Source organism: Haematobia irritans, chromosome 2, assembly GCF_050003625.1.
Source record: "Haematobia irritans isolate KBUSLIRL chromosome 2, ASM5000362v1, whole genome shotgun sequence".
Classification (NCBI taxonomy): Eukaryota; Metazoa; Arthropoda; class Insecta; order Diptera; family Muscidae; genus Haematobia; species Haematobia irritans.
Window position 1 is genome coordinate 149,145,835 of NC_134398.1, and position 14,870 is coordinate 149,160,704.

At 33.2% G+C, this 14,870-nt stretch overlaps 1 protein-coding gene across 1 annotated transcript in view; it reads left to right on the plus strand.

Moving 5' to 3' along the window:
- Positions 1-13,480, plus strand: part of LOC142226524 (protein phosphatase 1 regulatory subunit 14B) — a 138,656-nt gene extending 125,176 nt beyond the window's left edge. The window contains exons 4-7 of the mRNA XM_075296584.1: positions 3,629-4,216; positions 6,426-6,500; positions 12,218-12,259; positions 12,324-13,480. Coding sequence (XP_075152699.1) covers positions 4,001-4,216; positions 6,426-6,500; positions 12,218-12,259; positions 12,324-12,365 — 375 coding nt within the window. The 5' untranslated portion in view covers positions 3,629-4,000 and the 3' untranslated portion in view covers positions 12,366-13,480. The remainder of the gene's footprint in view (positions 1-3,628; positions 4,217-6,425; positions 6,501-12,217; positions 12,260-12,323) is intronic.
- Positions 13,481-14,870: the final 1,390 nt, after the last annotated feature.

Consider the following 14,870-nt stretch of genomic DNA (forward strand, 5'->3'; position numbering starts at 1 on the left):
ACTGAATTTAACTTTTGTTGATTTGATTTTGAATTAATGTCCCAGCAACAAAAAAAGCGTCGCCAAAAAAGTAGTGAAAATGTTCTTTTTGGATCCGGAAGTGGAGCAAAATTGGCGCAGAAGCGATAAATTTAACACGGGCTTGTCATAGGACAGATGTCCACCATTTCAACAGCCCTTGCACTGAATTTGAAGCATTTTTAGGGTGTGATCTGAATTCAGTGTTTTGGATGTGCATTACAAAATTTTGTGGTATTTTGCCAAATAAATAATTTATATTATTTTTTATGATTTCTAATACATTCTAAAGCTTGTCTGAAACGTTTGAATTCATCATTTTTACCGACAAAATTTGAATAATTTGTTCCATTTTATTAATTTTTACCCTGTTTTTTAATCTACTTGAAACAAAACAAGTTAAAATAACCCATTAAAAATATGAAAAAACCGCACCAAACAATCATTTTTGGAAGTGCTTTTAATGTTATGCCTTTAGAAGAACTTCCAAATTTGTTTGCTGGGTGTGAATTGAAACATTTATTCATTGAATTATTTTCTCCTATCTGATTTTTTAATTGATATACATATTATATTTTTAGATATTTTTTTTTTTTTGTAAAATTGAATTTTTGATGTGCATTACTATAGTATTCATTTTTACAAATTTGGGAAGCCCATTTTTACCTATTTGCATTACTAAAAAATTTTTAGGGGTTTTTGAAAAAAATTTGGTACAATTTGGGGGTTTTTTACCTAAGATTTGGGGGGAAGATTCCAAAATAACCTGGCAACACTGGTATTCTCTTAGTTGGCACTCTCTCAATTCTCTTGAGCTAATGCCAACTGCTGGTAATTGTTGTTGTTGAGTGCAATCACACTTAAGTGCCACACTCGTTATACCCTGCGCCACACTGTGGAACAGGGTATTATAAGTTAGTGCATATGTTTGTAACACCCAGAAGGAGACGAGATAGACACATGGTGTCTTTGGCAATAATGCTCAGGGTGGGTCCCTGAGTCGATATAACCATGTCCGTCTGTCCCTCCGTCCGTCCGTCCGTCTGTCTGTGAACACATTTATATCTTCCATATATATCTTTCGCCCGATATGTACTAATATGGACCCAGCAGCCAGAGTTTTATACCGATTTGCTTGAAATCTTGTACAAACATAACACTTAGTCGTATAGTCAAGTGTGCAAAATTTGATTGAAATCGGTTCAGATGTAGATATAGCTCCCATATATATCTTTCGCCCGATATGGACTTATATGGCCCCAGAAGCCAGATTTTTGGCCGAATTTGGTTGAAAATTTGCACAGGGAGTAGATTTAGCATTGTAGCTATGCGTGGCAAAATTGGTTGAAATCGATTCAGATTTAGATATAGCTCCCATATATATCTTTCACCCGATATGCACTTATATGGACCCAGAAGCCAGAGTTTTATCCCGATTAGCTTGAAATTTTGCACAAGGAGTACAATTAGTAGTATGGTCATGTGTGCCAAATTTGATTGAAATCGGATTAGATTTATATATAGCTTCCATATATATTTTTCGCCCGATGTGGTCATATATGGCCCCAGAAGCCAGAGTTTTGGCCCAATTTGGTTGAAATTTTGCACTAGGAGTAAAATTAGTAATATAGTCATGTGTGCCAAATTTGATTGAAATCGTTTCAGATTTAGATATAGCTCCCATATATATGTTTTTCTGATTTCGACAAAAATTGTCAAAATACCAACATTTTCCTTGTTAAATCGCCACTACTTAGTCGAAAAGTTGTAAAAATGACTCTAATTTTCCTAAACTTCTAATACATATATATCGAGCGATAAATCATAAATAAACGTTTGCGAAGTTTCCTTAAAATTGCTTCAGATTGAAATGTTTCCTATATTTTTTTACTAAAATTGTGTTCCACCCTAGTGCATTAGCCGACTTAAATTTTGAGTCTATAGATTTTGTAGAAGTCTATCAAATTCTGTCCAAATCGTGTGATATTTAAATGTTGTATTTGGGACAAACCTTTATATATAGCCCTCAACACATTTGACGGATGTGATATGGTATCGAAAATTTAGATCTACAAAGTGGTGCAGGGTATAATATAGTCGACCCCGCCCGACTTTAGACTTTTCTTACTTGTTTTTGTTTACCGAGTGTTGTTACGATGTCGATTGGTTTAAGATTGCAAGACACTGCATACGAACATTGTTATATACTACTGGTGTTTTTATTCTCGCATTTTGATCAATGTAAAAGATCGCATGGTAATTGGTGTCTTACTCACTGCCACCCACATTTTGTGGGTACGATTGCAATACGAAAAAAAGCCACCGGTTGCAGTTCTCTGCTGTCCAACATGATACCAAGGTTCTTAGTTGATATCACTCGTGAACTTGAGAGTTAACGACTCATATATTGTAACTCGATACGATAACGAGTCGGAAAAAATTAATCTCTGAGTGATGTACGTTATTCAAATCTGGGAATAGGTTCACAGGATCAAATCTGATAAGAGGATTCAAAACTGGGATTCCAAAACCGATTAATTATCATTGTATGTAAATCACTAAAACCGGTATTTTGTACATTGTTTAAACTATCCTGTTTTTTCAATAAAATGTCTATCTACTTTGACATGTGTGTATGGCGAGCGCCAAACTTTGATATGTACCTAACAGCTGTCTCGATATAATACACTTCCACCAATAAACAAAACACTATCATACACACAACAAAATAAAAAAAAGAATAATCACGAAATTAATTTATCCAATTATTTTTTGATTAAAATGTCTTCAATCACAGAAATGGTAGCATCAATTATCGCAATCAATTAAAAAATTAATTGATACTTTTAATTTTTGTTTTAATTAAAAAATTGTTGAATCAATTAAATGTTTAAATGAAGGTTTTTAAAAATTCAATTAAAAAGTTAATTGGAAATATTTTGGTGAGCATTTTTTCTGCGTATGTCAAAAAAAAATATTCTCATATGTCATACCTAAAATCATTTTCTATAAAACGGATATATGGACACCCTTTTAGAGGGGATACTAAAGATTCTTAAGTACCTATTACTCTCTATTAATTTTATTTTATTCCAAAAATACAATACAATACGATAGAATTCTCTTGGTTTCGCTTTCTTAGTTATTCTTCGAAAATTCATTATTGATTTGCTTCAATTTTACGAATATACGAAATATTCTACATTAACGTTTATTCATTCGTACATTTTACGAACCTCTCTCCGCCATCATGATTTTGTTCTTTTAACGAAACTCTTCGTTCTTTTACAAAGAGAATTCTTTCGATGTAGTTCCGCAGTTAAATTCAAATTGTATCTAGTGAGGTATTCGTTCCATGCCGCTACGAATATCTGTCCATCAATTGTACTGAGTCCAAATGGTCCCATTATCTCTCAGAAGTCATAGAAACTTAATCGCTAATACACTTCGATCTTCTTACTTGGAATGCTACATTGCCTTCATGGCCGTGTATGCATTTCTTAGTATATCTCCCCCATTCTCAGTCATCCATCAATCAATCAATTAATTAACATTGTTTTTTCTTCGTAACATAAGAAATTAATTCGATTAAACTTTGTTTCTATTTCAGTGGTAAAAATTCATTGGAACATCTGCTGACGAAACGGAAGGAAAACACAAATAAATCAGCTACCATTCGACCCATCCACCCACACCCTGAAGAAAGAAGACTTCATTTTTAACATCCACATCATCAACAGCAGTAGCAGTAGCAGTACACCAATCCCCAACTTCAGTAGTCACCATCATCATTATCGTATCCAAAGTATTTGGAAATAGAACAAGACCAAAACCAAATCATTTTCAAAACGGCAATTGGTCGGTCGGTCGTCTCATCCCGCCAACACCAACACTTCCCACGAACTCTCATTTGGCTGCTGTCACCAGCAGTTCTTAGATTACTCTCAACCAACCACCAAGTACAGTCGTAACCATACCAAAGATGCAGTGCGGTCTAGAGCAAATGAATGACACTGAACGTTCACCAAATCGGACAAATTTGCGGGTGAATTTCAATGAGAAGGGCTCAGAAGTCAAAGAGCGTCGTGAAAAGTTCCTCACAGCCAAATATGGTTCACATCAAATGAGCTTAATTCGCAAACGTTTGGCCGTTGAGATGTGGCTTTATGATGAATTGCAGAAACTTTTTGATCCGCCGGTAAGTTGCAAAACAACATTCATAGATAGATATATAGAAAAATAAAGTACACAGTAAAAAATTTCACCAGCATTGTTTTTTTTTTTTCATTTAAAATCTGGAGTTTACAAAAATATTCAATAAAAAATACGAGTAACATAATTGGGTTTTTAATAAAATTTATAATCAATTACAAAAATTAATTAAGTCAATTGAATTTTTAATAGAAAAAATTAATTTTTGATTTTCGTAGGTCGTTCATAGTATCATTTCGGTAATTCAACCAAAAATAGTTTTTTTCTGTAAATAAAAAATATTACCAGTATTGTTTTCTTTTTTATTTGAAATCAGGAATTAAAAAAAACAAGTAAGGAAAGTCTAAAGTCGGACGGGGCCGACTATATTATACCCTGCACCACTTTGTAGATCTAAATTTTCGATACCATATCACATCCGTCAAATATGTTGGGTGCTATATATAAAGGTTTGTCCCAAATACATACATTTAAATATCACTCGATTTGGACAGAATTTTATAGACTTTTACAAAATCTATAGACTCAAAATTTAAGTTGGCTAATGCACTAGGGTGGAACACAATTTTAATAAAAAAATATGGCAAACATTTAAATCTGAAGCAATTTTAAGGAAACTTCGCAAAAGTTTATTTGCGATATATATGTATTAGAAGTTTAGGAAAATTAGAGTCATTTTTAAAACTTTTCGACTAAGCAGTGGGGATTTAACAAGGAAAATGCTGGTGTTTTGGCCATTTTTGTCGAAATCAAAAAAACATATGTATGGGAGCTATATCTAAATCTGAACCGATTTCAATCAAATTGGGCACACATGACTATATTACTAATTATACTCCTAGTGCGAAATTTCAACCAAATTGGGTCAAAACTCTGGCTTCTGGGGCCATATAAGTCCATATCGGGCGAAAAATATATATGGAAGCTATATCTAAATCTCAACCGATTTCAATCAAATTTGGCACACATGACAATTCTACCAATTGTACTCCTTGTGCAAAATTTCAAGCTAATCGAGATAAAACTCTGGCTTCTGGGTCCATATAAGTGCATATCGGGCGAAAGATATATATGGGAGCTATATCTAAATCTGAATCGATTTCAACCAAATATGGCACGCATAGCTACAATGTTAAATCTACTCCCTGTGCAAAATTTCAACCAAATTGGGCCAAAACTCTGGCTTTTAGGACCATATTATTCCATATAGGGCGAAAGATATATATATATGGGAGCTATATCTAAATCTCAACCGATTTCAATCAAATTTTGCACACTTGACTATACTACTAATTGTACTCCTAGTGCAAAATTTCAACCAAATTCGCCCAAAAATCTGGCTTCTGGGGCCAAATAAGTCCATATCGGGCGAAAGATATATATGGGAGCTATATCTAAATCTGAACCGATTTCAATCAAATTGTGCACACTTGACTATACGACTAAGTGTTATGTTTGTACAAAATTTCAAGCAAATCGGTATAAAACTCTGGCTGCTGGGCCCATATTAGTGCATATAGGTCGAAAGATATATGTGGGAGCTATATCTAAATCTGAACCGATTTCTTCCAAACTCAATAGGGTTCTATTATGACCCAAATTAGGAACATGTGCCAAATTTGAAGGCGATTGGACTTAAATTGCGACCTAGACTTTGATCACAACAATGTGTTCACAGACGGACGTATAGACGGACGGACAGACAGACGGACATTGTTATATCGACTCAGGGACCCACGCTGAGCATTGTTGCCAAAGACACCCTGTGTCTATCTCGTCTCCTTCTGGGTGTTACAAACATATGCACTAACTTATAATACCCTGTTCCACAGTGTGGCGCAGGGTATAAAAATATTCAATAAAAAAACATAATTGATTTTTAATCAAATTTATAAACAATCACAAAAATTAGTTGAGTCAATTAAAATTTTAATAATAAATATTAATTTTCGTTGGTAGCTTATAGTATCATTTCGGCAATTCAATCAAAAATTTCTTCCATCAATTAATTCCATTATTGATTGTTGTTTTTATTGTGTTATTTCTTAAAGGATCTTTTTTTGTAATTACCATTGATATTAATATTTTAATTTTTCCTCCCTTGTAATGCTGGTTTTTAAATTAAATTAAATTTATTTTAATTTTATATTTTTTTATTGCTTTCATTAACTGATGGTTTTTACCTTTCTTTCTAGACTGAAGCCATTGATGTAGATATTGATGAGATTTTAGATATGGACACCGACGATATAAGAAGATCTCATTTAATAGTAAGTAAAAAAACAAATTTAAAAATTAAATTTAATAAAAACAAGTATATACAGTAGTAAATTCGGCCGGGCCGAATTTTAAATACCCACCACCATGAATCAAATATAATAGTTGAAAATTCTTCGTCGTATTGGGTTACTTGATAATATAGAGAATTGTATGTCCGTGAAAATAAAGTTAACTTTAAAATTTATGATAACATTGTCTTAACGTTAACAGAGCGTTAACAGAGCTCTGCTAAGTGCTTAACAGAGAAAAAATAAAGTTAACTTTAAAAAGAATAAATAGTTAAAATAAAAAAACGATCATTGTGCCAAAACTATAGAGGGGACAGTATACACCCATATACCAAATTGTAGGGCACGATGAGTAGAATCTAAATCCGAAATAATTTCATAAAGTTCATTGCCAGAATTCGAGATATTTTCACTTTAAGTTGCGATTGAGTTAAAGTTAAAAACAAATGTGACCACTGTGCCAAAACTATAGAGGGGGCAGTATACACCCATATACCAAATTGTAGGGCACGATGAGTAGAATCTAAATCCGAAATAATTTCATAAAGTTCATTGCCAGAATTCGAGATATTTTCACTTTAAGTTGCGATTGAGTTAAAGTTAAAAACAAATGTGACCACTGTGCCAAAACTATAGAGGGGGCAGTATACACCCATATACCAAATTGTAGGGCACGATGAGTAGAATCTAAATCCGAAATAATTTCATAAAGTTCATTGCCAGAATTCGAGATATTTTCACTTTAAGTTGCGATTGAGTTAAAGTTAAAAACAAATGTGACCACTGTGCCAAAACTATAGAGGGGGCAGTATACACCCATATACCAAATTGTAGGGCACGATGAGTAGAATCTAAATCCGAAATAATTTCATAAAGTTCATTGCCAGAATTCGAGATATTTTCACTTTAAGTTGCGATTGAGTTAAAGTTAAAAACAAATGTGACCACTGTGCCAAAACTATAGAGGGGGCAGTATACACCCATATACCAAATTGTAGGGCCCTTTGGTATATGGGTGTATACTGCCCCCTCTATAGTTTTGGCACAATGATCGTTTTTTTATTTTAACTATTTATTCTTTTTAAAGTTAACTTTATTTTTTCTCTGTCAAGCACTTAGCAGAGCTCTGTTAACGCTCTGTTAACGTTAAGACAATGTTATCATAAATTTTAAAGTTAACTTTATTTTCACGGACATTAGAATTGTAGGGGGTTTGATGACAAATCTTCTCCCAAGGCAGTCAGGTCCCGAAGACAAACTTTAAAGATTCTACCTATGAAGACCAGATAAGATTCTAGATTTATGAGAACCAATTTTGTTTGAGTTTTTGAGAAATTATAAACATATCGTGTATATGATTAAATTACGCCTTGATTTGAAATCTTAAATCTGTAGAGTAAAATCTGGAAATTTTACTTTCAGTTTGAAGCAATTTTCATGATCTATTGAGAATTTTATTGCTATTTTAGAGAATTTTAGAGTTGAATAAACGAAAATATTTTTTAAAGGAAAGGAAATTTCGTTTGTCTAAAATTTCATTATAAATTACTAATTTCCAGCAAATCGGATAAAAACTACGGATTCTAGAAGTCCAAGAAATAAAGCCGGGAGATGGGTGTATATGGGGGCTATACCAAAACATGGACCGATAGGTACCATTTGCTACTCACATATTTGTGATCTTAAAATACCTCCAGAATTTCAAACAAATCGGCTAAAAAAACATAGTCTCTAGACGCCCAAGAAGTAAAAATCGAGAGATCAGTCTATATGAGGGTTATACCAAAAACCTCAATTACGGCACCCTTATTTCTGGTCTAAAAATACCTCTAGATGTCGAATTTCAGGCAAATCGGGTAATAAATACAGTTTATAGAAGCTCAAGAATTTCAGACAAAGCGGATGGTAAATATAGTTTCTAGAAGCCCAAGAAGCAAAATCGGTCTATATGGGGGCTATACCAAAAAATGGACCGATGGACACAATTTTCGGCACACCTTTTTATAGTCCCAAAAGAACTCTAGATTTTCAATTTCAGGAAAATCGGATAGAAAATATAGTTTCTAGAAGCCCAAGAAGAAAAATCGGGAGATCAGTCTCTATGGGGCCTATATCAAAACATGGACCGATGAGCACCATTTTCGGCACACCTTTTTATGGTCCTCAAATACCTCTAGATGTCCAATTTCAGGCAAATCATATTGTAAATATAGTTTCTAGAAGCAAAATCGGGATATCGGTCTATATGGGGGCTATACCAAAACATGGACCGATGGGCACTATATTCGGCACACTTTTTTATGGTCCTCAAATACCTCTATATTTCCAATTTCAGGCAAATTGGATAAAAACTACGGTTTTTATAGGCCCAAGACTCCAAATCGGGAGATCGGTCTATATGGGGGCTATATCAAAACATGGACCGATACGGAACATTTTCGACTCACCTCTTTATGGTCCCAAAATACTTCTAGATTTTCAATTTCATACAAATCGGATAGAAAATACTGTTTCTAGACGCGCAAGAAGCAAAATCGGGAGATCGGTCTATATGGGGGATATACCAAAACATGGTTCTATAGAAAATTTTGCCAAAATTGTATTTCTATAGAAATTTTGTTAAAATTTTAGTTCTATAGAAAATTTTATCAAAATTTTATTTCTATAGAAAATTTTGTCAAAATTTCAGTTCTATAGAAAATTTTGTCAAAATTTCAGTTCTATCGAAAATTTTGTCAAAATCGGTCTATATGGGGGATATACCAAAACATGGTTCTATAGAAAATTTTGCCAAAATTGTATTTCTATAGAAATTTTGTTAAAATTTTAGTTCTATAGAAAATTTTATCAAAATTTTATTTCTATAGAAAATTTTGTCAAAATTTCAGTTCTATAGAAAATTTTGTCAAAATTTCAGTTCTATCGAAAATTTTGTCAAAATTTCAGTTCTATAGAAAATTTTGTCAAAATTTTATTTCTATAGAAAATTTTATTTTTATAGAAATATTTGTCAAAATTTTATTCCTATAGAAGATTTTGTCAGAATTATATTTCTATGGAAAATTTGTGAGGTACCTCTTAGTTGGAGAGGAATATTATGCAAAATCTATCAAAGCATCAAAAATTCCACCAATCTACCAAACAGTAAAAAAATCTACTATTTTTGGTAGAATTATACCAACTGTGGCCGCAGTGCATGTAACTCGAAAACGGCCATCTCTTAAATTCATAGCTGAGTAGTTCAATGTCGTCCCAATATGGTTTCCTGGTCGTAGAAATAATCAAAAAAAACAAAACTGCAAAAGGGTAAAGTTGGCAAACGAGGGTGGTGGTATAAGTACTTCGACTATAAACAAAGCAAGGTGACAATTGATTTTTCCATCAAACCTTCTTTTAACTCGATACAAATTTCTTACCCCGCATGAAAAGTATATTTTCCCCAGGTCTTCAAGCCTCAAGGGGCCAAATACGGGGAATGAAGCATCAACTCGCCACCCAATATTTTATGAGGAGATTTAAGCCGATGCCTTATCAAGGTAAAATCGCACTTTAATCTTCGCCATGGGGAATAAATTTTATTCTTCAAGCCGTCCCAATAATAAGTCATAGCTCAGCTTTGAGATCAATTCATCCAGATAGGCGATGTGGATCGCTCGTTTTTAATACCAGAAAACAGTTAATAATTAGTAGAGGGGTTCACATAGGGGATATTTTAAACTTTTATTACCCTTACTTTTTTATACCCTCCACCATAGGATGGGGGTATATTAACTTTGTCATTCCGTTTGTAACACATCGAAATATTGCTCTAAGACCCCATAAAGTATATATATTCTGGGTCGTGGTGAAATTCTGAGTCGATCTAAGCATGTCCGTCCGTCCGTCCGTCTGTCCGTCTATCCGGCTGTCCGTCCGTCTGTGGAAATCACGCTAACTTCCGAACGAAACTAGCTATCGACTTGAAACTTGGCACAAGTAGTTGTTATTGATGTAGGTCGGATGGTATTGAAAATGGGCCATATCGGCCCACGTTTACGTATAGCCCCCATATAAACCGATCCCCAAATTTGGCTTGCGGAGCCTTCCGGAGGAGCAAAATTCATCCGATCCGGTTGAAATTTGGTACGTGGTCTAAGTATACGGTTTCTAACAACCATGCAAAAATTGGTCCATATCGGTCCATAATTATATATAGCCCCCATATAAACCGATCCGCAGATTTGACCTCCGGAGCCTCTTGGAGGGGCAAAATTCATCCGATCCGGTTGAAATTTGGTACCTGATGTTAGTATACGGTCTCTAACAACCATGCAAAAATTGGTCCATATCGGTCCATAAATATATATAGCTCCCATATAAACCGATCCCCAGATTTGACCTCCGGAGCCTCTTGGAGGAGCAAACTTCATCCTACCCGATTGAAATTTGGTACGTGGTGTTAGTATATGGTCTCTAACAACCATGCATAAACTGGTCCATATCGGTCCATAATTATATATAGCTCCCATATAAACCGATCCCCAGATTTGACCTCCGGAGCCTCTTGGAGGGGCAAAATTCATCCGATCCGTTTGAAATTGGGTACCTGATGTTAGTATACGGTCTCTAACAAGCATGCAAAAATTGGTCCATATCGGTCCATAATTATATATAGCTCCCATATAAACCGATCCCCAGATTTGAACTCTGGAGCCTCTTGGATGAGCAAAATTCATCCGATCCAATTGAAATTTAGTACGTGATGTTAGTATATGGTCTCTAACAACCATGCAAAAATTGGTCCATATCGGTCCATATTTATATATAGCTCCCAAATAAACCGATCCCCAGATTTGACCTCCGGAGCCTCTTGGAGGAGCAAAAGTCATCCGATGCGGTTGAAATTTGGTACATTTCGTTAGTATATGGCCTCTAACACCCATGTAAAAATTGTCAAATTTTATTACTATAGAAAGTTTTGTCAAAATTTCATTTCTATAGAAAGTTTTGTAAAAAGTTTATTTCTATAGCAATGTTTGTCAACATTTTATTTCCATAGAAAATTTTGTCAAAATTTTATTTCTATAGAAAATTTTGTAAAAAAATTTATTTCTGTAGAAAATTTTGTCAACATTTTATTTCTATAGACAATTTTGTCAACATTTTATTTCTATAGAACATTTTGTCAACATTTTATTTTTATAGAAAATTTTGTCAACATTTTATTTCTATAGAAAATTTTGTCAAAATTTTATTGCTATAGAAAATTTTGTCAACATTTTACTTCCATAGAAAATTTTGTCAACATTTTATTTCTATAGAAAATTTTGTCAAGTTTTTATTTCTATAGAAAATTTTGTCAAAATTTTATTTCTATAGAAAATTTTGTCAAAATTTTATTTCTATAGAAAATTTTGTCAAACTGCGTATTTAATACGTATTTAATCGGCCTTTTTTTTTGTTTAATATATACCCCTTATGGACTAACTTACAATTTAGAAGACAGTGTTAAAAAGTTTTACGATACCTTGCCATCGGCAAGTGTTATCGCAACCCAAGTAATTCGATTGTGGATGACAGCCTTTAGTAGAAGGTCCTACGCAATCCATGGTGGAGGGTACATAAGATTCGGCCTGGCCGAACTTACGGCTGTATATACTTGTTTGATTTCGGTTATTTACAAAATATTAATTTTCTCTTTCCCATTTTTTTTATTACAGAGATTATTGTCCGTCTGCAAACGCCCGCAATCCGACATATCGGTAAGGAGAAAAAAATATACACTGATAAATAAATTTTATTAAAATCATTATTAATTTATTACAGAAATTCATCAGTGATCTTTTGGATCGCGCCAAAACGCTGTAAACATCTTTTCAACCTCCTCAGAAAACATCTTTGTCTAAAAATCACCAAAATTGGTCAACAAATGATATCCAGGAAAAAATTAATTCATGAAAATCTACATCATATTTTCTAATTATTTAGATAACTAGACTTTTTCTTTGATTTGTTTGTTAATTTATTTATAATTTTTTTTTTTGTTTTTAATTTTTATTTTTTAAAACAACAAACAAAATAATTACAATTTACCAATATTAAAATAGTAAATATTTTAATTTAAGGAAAAGAATAAAAAATGAAATAAAAATTCATACAAGAATTCTCTATCTCTCTCTTAATCTCATATAACATTTTAGAAGAGAAAACAAAAAATAAAACTAAAGAATAATTTCTAATTTTTTAGTTAAGTTCAACCAAACAAACAAACAAAAAAACCCTCAATCATCCAGCACTCGTATACATACAAAGATAACCAATATGTTTTTCAATTTATTTCTAAAATTTAACTTTAAATTTATTTTATAAGATTATACATATAATTTAAAAAACAAATCATAAAAATTATTTAAGGAATTATAGCTTAAATATATGACATAATTTTTTTTAATCATAAAAAAATTTTCTTTTTTTTTTCTTTTGGAAAAGTGAATTTCAATAGAAATACAAATAATTATTACAGAGAATTGAAGAAAAACACAAGATAAGAAAAACAAACAAACAATTAGTAATAGAATTATTTTCGAGATATATCAAATTAGAATTTTGTAAAATCATCATAACTTAATCGCAAAAAAAAAACACACAAAACTATGAAATTGGAAGCTTTTTCTGACAAAATTACAAAATATTATTGCATATATTTTAAAAATATTTCCAAAAATATAATTAATATTGATTTAAAAAAAAACTCTTCATGAAAGCTCAGGTTCACTGCCAAAATGTTTTTGAATTGATAAATTAAATGAAATGAAATAAAGGAGTAGTCAGTCAGGTTGCTGGGAGAATTGGCACAACCATTTTTCTCTGCAATCACAATTTTGCGCTAAAGCAAGAGTTCGCTTAAATTAAAGATTGTTATTTAAAATTCGATTATTTTTCATATGCAATAAAAAGGAAAACATTTCAAATCGTATATAAAATGTTGTTTTATTACCAAAAATATAAAATACAAAAATAAACTAAAACAATTTCAAATACTCTTGAAAAGTTGGGATGGGAACTTCAACTTTCCTTAAAGTTTTCAACTGGATATCGGAGTGATACAACTGCAAACCGGGGTTGTTACAATTACATATCGAAGATTTAAGGTAGGCAGAAGACTCGTCGGCTGGTAAACACGGTTGCCGCTTGAGCCAACAATAATCTATCAAAATTTGGAGCGAATTTTACCAAAAAATTACCAAACAAAAATATTTCATTTTGTTAATATCAATATTTAATTTTTTCAAATTTTATTTCTATCGAAAATCTTCTCAGCGTCCAACCCCGCCCATTGCACCGGAGGAGAGAGACCTCCCACGGCAGACCAGGGTAATTTTGTCCCAACTAAGAGCAAGTGCTGCCGCCTCAATTCCTACTTAGCAGCGCAGCTGACGTGTGTCCCATCTGTAATCTAGGGCCACATGACACTCGTCACCTTTTCGCTTGCCCAGCTAAGCCTACCCGTCTCACCACCAGATCACTCTGAACACACCCCATCCTTGTCGCAGAGTTCCTTGATCTGGCTACTAGTTGAACTAAAATACACAGAACAACAACAAAATTTTATTTCTATAGTAAATTTTCTCAAACTTTTATTTTATTTATTATACCCACTTACCATAGAATGGTGACGGGTGTATAATAAGTTCGTCATTCCGTTTGTAACACATCGAAATATCTATTTCCGACTATATAAAGTATATATATTCTTGAACAGGAAGAAATTCTAAGACGATATAAGCATGTCCGTCTGTCCGTTTGTCTGTCTTTTGTAATCATGCTACTGCCTTCAATAATGGCGCTATCGTCCTGAAATTTGGCACAGATTCGTCTTTTGTTTGCAGGCAGGTCAAGTTCGAATATGGGCTATATCGGTCCAAGTTTTGATATAGTCCCCATATAAACCGACCTCCCGATTTTGGGGTCTTGGGCTTATAAAAACTGTAGTTTTTATCCAATTTGCCTGAAATTGGAAATCTAGAGGTATTTCAGGACCATCAAAAAGTGTACCGAAAAGGGTGCCTATCGGTCCATGTTTTGGTATAGCCCCCATATGGGCCGATTTCCCGATTTTGCTTCTTGGGCGTCTAGAAAGTGTATTTTCTAACCGATTTGCCTGAAATTGGAAATCTAGAGGTATTCGCGGAAAATAAAGATATGTGCCGAAAATGGTGATTATCTGACCATGTTTCGATATAGCCCCCATATAGACCGGATTTACTTCTTGGGCTTCTAGAATCCGTAGTTTTTATCCAATTTGCCTGAAATTGGAAATGTAGAGGTATTCTAGGACTATAAAGAGGTGTACCGAATATATTGAGAATCGGT